At 37.4% G+C, this 6,823-nt stretch overlaps 1 protein-coding gene across 4 annotated transcripts in view; it reads left to right on the forward strand.

Moving 5' to 3' along the window:
* Med6 (mediator complex subunit 6) overlaps nt 1–3,983 on the forward strand; it is a 46,001-nt gene extending 42,018 nt beyond the window's left edge. For 3 of the 4 annotated variants that reach the window (XM_070031072.1, XM_070031062.1, XM_070031082.1), the window contains 3 exons: nt 289–404; nt 2,871–2,898; nt 3,489–3,983. In XM_070031072.1, the coding sequence (XP_069887173.1) occupies nt 289–404; nt 2,871–2,898; nt 3,489–3,619 (275 nt within the window). In that variant the 3' untranslated portion in view covers nt 3,620–3,983. The remainder of the gene's footprint in view (nt 1–288; nt 405–2,870; nt 2,899–3,488) is intronic. The other variant, XM_070031093.1, reaches the window with a different exon arrangement.
* The last annotated feature ends 2,840 nt before the right edge of the window (nt 3,984–6,823 follow it).

Consider the following 6,823-nt stretch of genomic DNA (forward strand, 5'->3'; position numbering starts at 1 on the left):
GCCTTCAGCACAAAGAGGCTCAGGGACGTGCCCAGGACCTGAGTTATAGCCCCACAACTGACAAAAATAAATAAATAAACAAATAAATAAATGACATGTTTACTGCATCATTTTATATCATTTAGGAGCTAGAGCCTTCTGTCTGTATGTTCTGTTTAGCTTAGTTGGAATCATCTTGGTACAGTGCCTATTGAAAATAATAAAGCTTGAATATGTTAATAATGGAGAAAGATTTGAAAGACAAGAGACTAAACTGATTGTTTTGATTTGGATTTCATATTTTGATAGATAAAGTTAAGCCTAAAGCCAAAAGGAAAGAAGAACCAAGCTCTATTTTTCAGAGACAGCGTGTGGATGCCTTACTTGTAGATCTCAGACAAAAATTTCCACCCAAATTTGTGCAGGTAAAATAGAACATATACGTAAGTTTTGGGTAACCTATCAATGAGAGTGAGTTATCAAAATTGCCCACTGTTGTTATATTTGGAGCTACCTGTGCTTTTTTTGTCTAGTGTGTATTTCACTTTTTAAACATTTTTTCCCCATCCTTTCCCTTTAAGCCTTTGTTTGTCTTTGCCAGGGAAATGCATTTCTTGCAAGAAAGTAATGGGTGGGTTTTTCTTTTTTGTCAAGTCTACCAGTTTGTATCTTTATCTTTGTGGGGTGGGGGGTGGGCTGCTAGTAGGTTTGCATTCAGGGTTTTGTTCTTTTTAGACAGTAGATACTTCCTAGATACTCTAGTGTTTGAGCCTATTGCTCCAGTTCTCCCATTTTAAAATCTAGTTATTTATCTATTTTTAGGCATCACTGGAGTTTGAAGTCAGAGCCTGGCACTTGATAGGCAGCTATTCCACTACTGAGCCACATCTCTAGACCTTTTTTTTTTTGTTTTGTTTTTTATTTTTTGGGTCCAGTTGTGGGGCCTGAACTCTGGGCCTGGGCGCTGTCCCTCAGCTCTTCAGCTCAAGGCTAGCGCTCTACCACTTGAGCCACAGCGCCACTTCCGGCTTTTTTCTTTTTTCTTATGTGGTGCTGAGGAATCAAATCCAGGGCCTCAGGCATGCAAGGCAAGCGCTCTACCACTGAGCCACCTTCCCAGCCCAAAGACTTGCTGACTTCTTTCTTTTTGCTTATGTGGTGCTGAGGAATTGAACCCAGGGCCTCAGGCAGGCAAGGCAAGCGCTCTACCACTGAGCCAACTTCCCAGCCCCTCTAGACCTTTTTTGAACTGGTTATTTTTGAAAGAGGGTCTCACTTTCTGCCTGGCATGAACTTGGACTGTGAGCCTCCTATTTATCCTCTCCAGTGTAGCTGGGCAGCAACACTGCACTCACCTATTGGTTTAGAGGGGGGAGAGTATCTGTTGAACTTTTTGCTCAGACTATCATTGAACTGTATTTCTTCTGACTTAGGCTTCCTTTGTAGCTAGGATTATAGGCATAAGCCATTGATATTTGGCTCAGAGTTATGACGTTAAGGAATTCCTGTCATTTTGTAGTGTTTAATTTATTTACAGTTCATGTTCTTTCATTTGAATTATTTGCAGTGCTTAGGCAGTACTGGTTGGGGGTGGGCTTGAAGTAGTTTCTCACCGCTGTACTGGTTTAACTCAGTAGATAAACATTCATCCAATGTGCTCAAGGGATGAGGCCTAATCTCCAGTATTACTCAGAGAGAAGAAAACCAGCTGCAGAAATAACCAAACTTGTTAAACATCCCCACTATGGAAATAGAATAATAAGTAGTCTTTAAAAATCGCCATCTCAGCCAGGTGCTGGTAGCACCCAATCCTAGCTACTCAGGAGGCTGAGATCTGAGGAACATGGTTCAGAGCCTGTCTGGGCAGGAAAGTCTGTAAGACTTCCTACCTCCAATTAACCACCAGAAAACTAGAAGTCAACTGTGGCTCAAAGTGGTAGAGCACTAGCTTTGAGCCGAAAAACTCAGAGACAGACCCAGGTCCTGAATTCAAGCCCCACAACTGACCAAAAGATAAAAGAAAAAAATCACCATCTTAGCTGGGCACCAGTGACTCTCACACTTGTAATCCTAGCTACTCAGGAGGCTGAGATCTGAGGATCATGGTTTGAAGTCAGCTCAAGCAGGAAAGTCTGTGAAATGCTTCTCTTCCAATTAACCACTAGAAAACTAGAAGTGGAGCTGTGGCTCAAGGGGTAGAGCACTAGCCTTGAGTAAAAAAGCTCAGGGATAGTTCCCAAGCCCTGAGTTCAAGCCCCACAACTGACAAAAAAAAAAATCAGCTAAGGGACACCACCCAGGCCCTGAGTTCAAGCCTCAGGACTGGCACCAAAAAAAGAAAAAAAACAGCTTACTATCTCACTTCTAGTAACTTTAGAGGAATAAGAGAACGAAGATATACATCAATGTAGAAGATACTAAATCATGATAGAAATTAAAAGAAAATTTGAATAATACTAGTAAATAGTACCAGAAAGTCAGAATTTCATCACTCTCATTCTACTTTGTTATATATAATCCATATTCTCTTCAAAAGCTCCATTATTTCTTTATTGGATTCTGCTTGTCTTTTTGTAAAGTATTACAGCCTTTGTGTGAAGGCATAGTGCTTTGTTCAATGTCAGTGGTTTTTTATCACTATTTTGGTTTTAGATTTATGTCTTTATTGGAATGAGACTAAGAAGTAAAAATGATAAAGTATATAATACATGAATAGTAATTTTTATGGTATATGGACAGTAACTTTGCTTTATGAAATCATGTATAAGGCAATTTAGTTGAAGTTACCATTTTAATAAACTAGAAAAGCAAGAAGAAAATTTTGCTGACCTGCTCTGTTTCTGTATTTCTTCTTTGTTTCTTTCTCTTATTCCCTGTTTTTTAAATTACAGCAAAAGTCTGGAGAAAAGCCTGTCCCAGGTATGCTTTATCTGATTTTCTTATTAAGCTTGAAATAAAATCAAACTTCTGTTTAACATGTGACATTAACAGCATGTGAGAAGATCTGTGGTCATTTTGTCCTTTCAGGCTCTCATTGTGGTTTGTTACTCCTCACCTGTGATTGCCAACAAGTAGGGCTTTTGTGGTAGTGATACTGGTATTTAAAAAATGAATTCACACAAAAGAGTAGATATGGAAGGAATGTGAAGAACCTAGGATGACTTGAGATCGATTTTTCATTGAAAATAGGTATTGAACTACAGTTGAAACTGGGATGGAATAATTTTAACTCTTACTTATACATGATGACTTATTTAAATGCCATATGTTTTTGCCTACTGTCATAAGTTTCCTTGAGTTAATAATAGGTTGTGTAGTTTATAAGAGGATTCTTACATCTGATTGAGGAATTAACTTAAGGTAGAGCTGGAGGTACTATTAAAATGAATTTGATAAAGTGAACTATTCATATAATCCATTGTCTAAATTTAATTTATCCTTTCACCTACATTCATCTTAAAAAAAACCTAACAACAACAATAAAAAACAAAACTACTTTAAATGTCTAGTGGAACAGACCAAGAAAGAAGCAGAACCCATTCCAGAAACTGTAAAATCTGAGGAGAAGGAGACCACAAAGAATGTCCAACAGACTGTGAGCACTAAAGGCCCCCCTGAGAAACGGATGAGACTTCAGTGAATATAGGATAAAAGAGAAGCTTGCAAGACTCTTTGTGTCAATTATACCTCATTTCTTTGGTAGGATCTTGAGCTTTAAAATGCTCTGTGTGGAATGCACTTGTTCTTTAAGAAGGGATATTATACCCATCATGCTTTTTTGGGGAGGTGCTGGTACTGGATATTGAACCAAGGGCCTGGTGAAATGCTAGGCAAGAGTTTTACAACAGAATTGCATCCCAGCCTTCTATCATGATGTATCTTTATGAATATTTCTTATGTATGTTTTGTAACCTTTCCCTTCTGGATTGGTACCACACCTGTTCCCAGGTGTGCTGGCATGTATCTTGAAAGACAAAATAAAGTTATTTGTATATACTGCTTGATCTTGGATTTTTCTTCACTATATGTCTGAAGTTTTTCAGGTACACTTTGAGAGGACACAAAAGATAAATGTTAACATAGTAGTAACTAAGCACATGTTTTTGTATTATATACAAATTCTTCAGTACTATAGCAATAAACTTACGGCAATATGAAAGATAAAGAAAAACCTCTGCAAGAGAGCTGTGAATTTTGTTTCCTGTTTTTGTATAGCATTACAAAAACTATGTATGGCTTTTGAATCACAGTTTGTATGATTCTGTTTATGCATTTTTACCTTACATTGTTGTCTGTTTTAAGCATTTTCCTATATTCATTCATATAGAACATCTATTTTTGTGACTGAATAATTCCCAAGATTATTAGTCTCAGGATTTGTAAACTACCTGTGTTATATTTGTTTTTGAGTTTGAATTATTTTAAATGGGGCTGCAGTGAACTATGTGTATAATGTATTTTCAATATTTACTTTTTTTTACTTAGGATAAAATTCAAAGGTTAAAAACCTAGATTCTCTCTCTCTCTCTTTTTTTTTTTTTTAGTGCTGGTCCTAAGGTTTGAACTCAGGGCCTGGGCCCTGTCTCTGAGCACTTTTTGCTCAAAGCTAACAATACCACAAATTCCAGTTCCAGCTTTTTTGGTAGTTAATTGGCGATAAGAGTCTCAGGACTTGTTTACCCAGGCTGGCTTTCAACCTTGATCCTCAGATCTTAGCTTTCTGAGTAACCAGGATTACAGGCATGAGCTACCAGGACCCAGCTTAAACTCTGTATTTTAATTGTTCTTCACTCATATTGCCCAGTTTCTTTTTTAAGGTATGGACTAGTTATCACTCAAATGGCCAAGTATGAAAATAACTGCTTCATCAACATCTTTTTCTGATTTATGTCATTTACCGTGTTAGTGCCAATTAAATAGTGAAAATATACTTAATATTTTAAGGGGTAGAACAATTTCTTGGTTTCTGCTTTTATGAGAGTTTGGTGTGAGAATTTTGTTTTAGCTTTATATTTTGTGATATTTCAGACATTTGAAAAAGCTGTAGGAAGAGTACAAAGACTTCTTATATATATATATATATATATATCTTTTGTGTGTGAATGTGTTATATATGCACACATAAACCCCCTTTATATATTTCAGATTTCTTTTTTTTTTTTTTTTGGTTGGTTGTGGGGCCTGAACTCGGCCTGGATGCTGTCCCCCAGCTCTTCAGCTGCAGACCAGCACTCTACCACCTGAGCCTCAGCCCGATTTCCAGCTTTTTCTGCTTATGTGGTGCTGAGGAATCGAACCGAGGGCCTCATGCATGCAAGGCAAGCACTCTACCACTGAGCCACCTTCCCAGCCCCTCGGATTTCTTATAATACCATTTTCTCTAAGTACTGTAAGGGTTGTTTTTGTTTTGTTTTTTGCCAGTCCTAGTGCTTGAATTCTGGGCCTGGGCACTGCTCCTGGGCTCCTTTGCTCAAGGCTAGCACTCTACTACTTGAGCCATAGTGCCACTTCCACCTTTTTCTGTGATTAATTGGAAATAAGCGTCTCACAGACTTTTCCTGCCCTGGCTGGCTTTGAACTACGATCCTCAGATCTCAGCCTCCCAGAGCTAGTATTACAGGTATGAGCCATTGGCACCTGGCTTTAATAGGTCTTTTTTAAAATTAAGAACAATCTCTTACATAGCTACTATGATAACAATGCTGATCTTATACATTGCTAGTGGTGCCATTTACAATCGATACAACATTGAATTATGCATTGTTTTTAGTTGTTGTCTCTCTTTAGTTACTAGTCTCCTTTTATCTAGAGCGGTTTTTTTTGTTTTTCAAGACCTAGATATTTAAGAGTTCAGGACACTTGTTTTGATGAATGCCTCTTAGTTTGGGCGTACATAATAGGTAAAATCCACCCCATCTATACTTGCTAGAAACTGATGTTTAGATTATCCCACATTTAAGCCAATGGGAGCTATTTCAAGCCCTTTCAAGCTAATTCCTGTATCCTTTTAATATGATCTCATTGTTTTTTTGTTTTGCTTTGTGTTTTAATGAGACATTCCAGATTCATGCCCACCTTGGAGGCAGCTATTTAAGATTTTCTTATCCATTTTAGAGAATGGCATTTGCACATCAAGATGTCATTACTTCCAGGTCTTCTCTGCTAATGTTTTTTTTTAATTGTTATTATAAAGGTGATATACAGAAGAGTTGTAGTTAAATATGTCAGGTGAAGAGTATATTTCTTTTTGGTCAGTGTCATCCCTTTCCTGTTCTTGGTCAGTGTCATCCCTTTCTTGTTCTCTTCTGGTGGGGTTTATACACACATACATATGCATAAGAGAACATGGTATATGTCCATATACATTTGTTTATTCTTTCTAGTTGAAAAGTCATCATCCACAATGCTGCCTTCCATCATTGCAAAGTTCACTGTGTTCTTGTAGGAATTTTGCTCATTGATAATCTTCCCTTTTTAAGGTCCTGTTGTCAGTTTCGAACTGTGGTTTGAATTTTGTATGCATGGACCATTTCACCAGCATGACCCATTTCTTTGTTGTGTTTGGCCTGTTTCTTATATTTGGCTTGCTTCCACTAGCCTCTGCATTCATCCTATAAAATCTGTTTGATCTAGGTGTTAGTACCCTGAAGTTCACCATTCAAATTTGTTAGTCTTTTTCAATCTTGCTATGTGAGATTTTAATCATCATCTTAATCACTTGGCATTTAGTCACAATAAGGCATTTCATCACAATCAACACTGAGTGGTAATCTAATTATGATGCTATTCCATGTACATTCCCAATATGATGGGACTTTAGCTTTGTAATTTAGACCATGGATAT

The sequence above is a fragment of the Dipodomys merriami genome, unplaced genomic scaffold (assembly GCF_024711535.1).
Source record: "Dipodomys merriami isolate MVZ:Mamm:240054 unplaced genomic scaffold, mDipMer1.0.p SCAF_1, whole genome shotgun sequence".
Taxonomy (NCBI): domain Eukaryota; kingdom Metazoa; phylum Chordata; class Mammalia; order Rodentia; family Heteromyidae; genus Dipodomys; species Dipodomys merriami.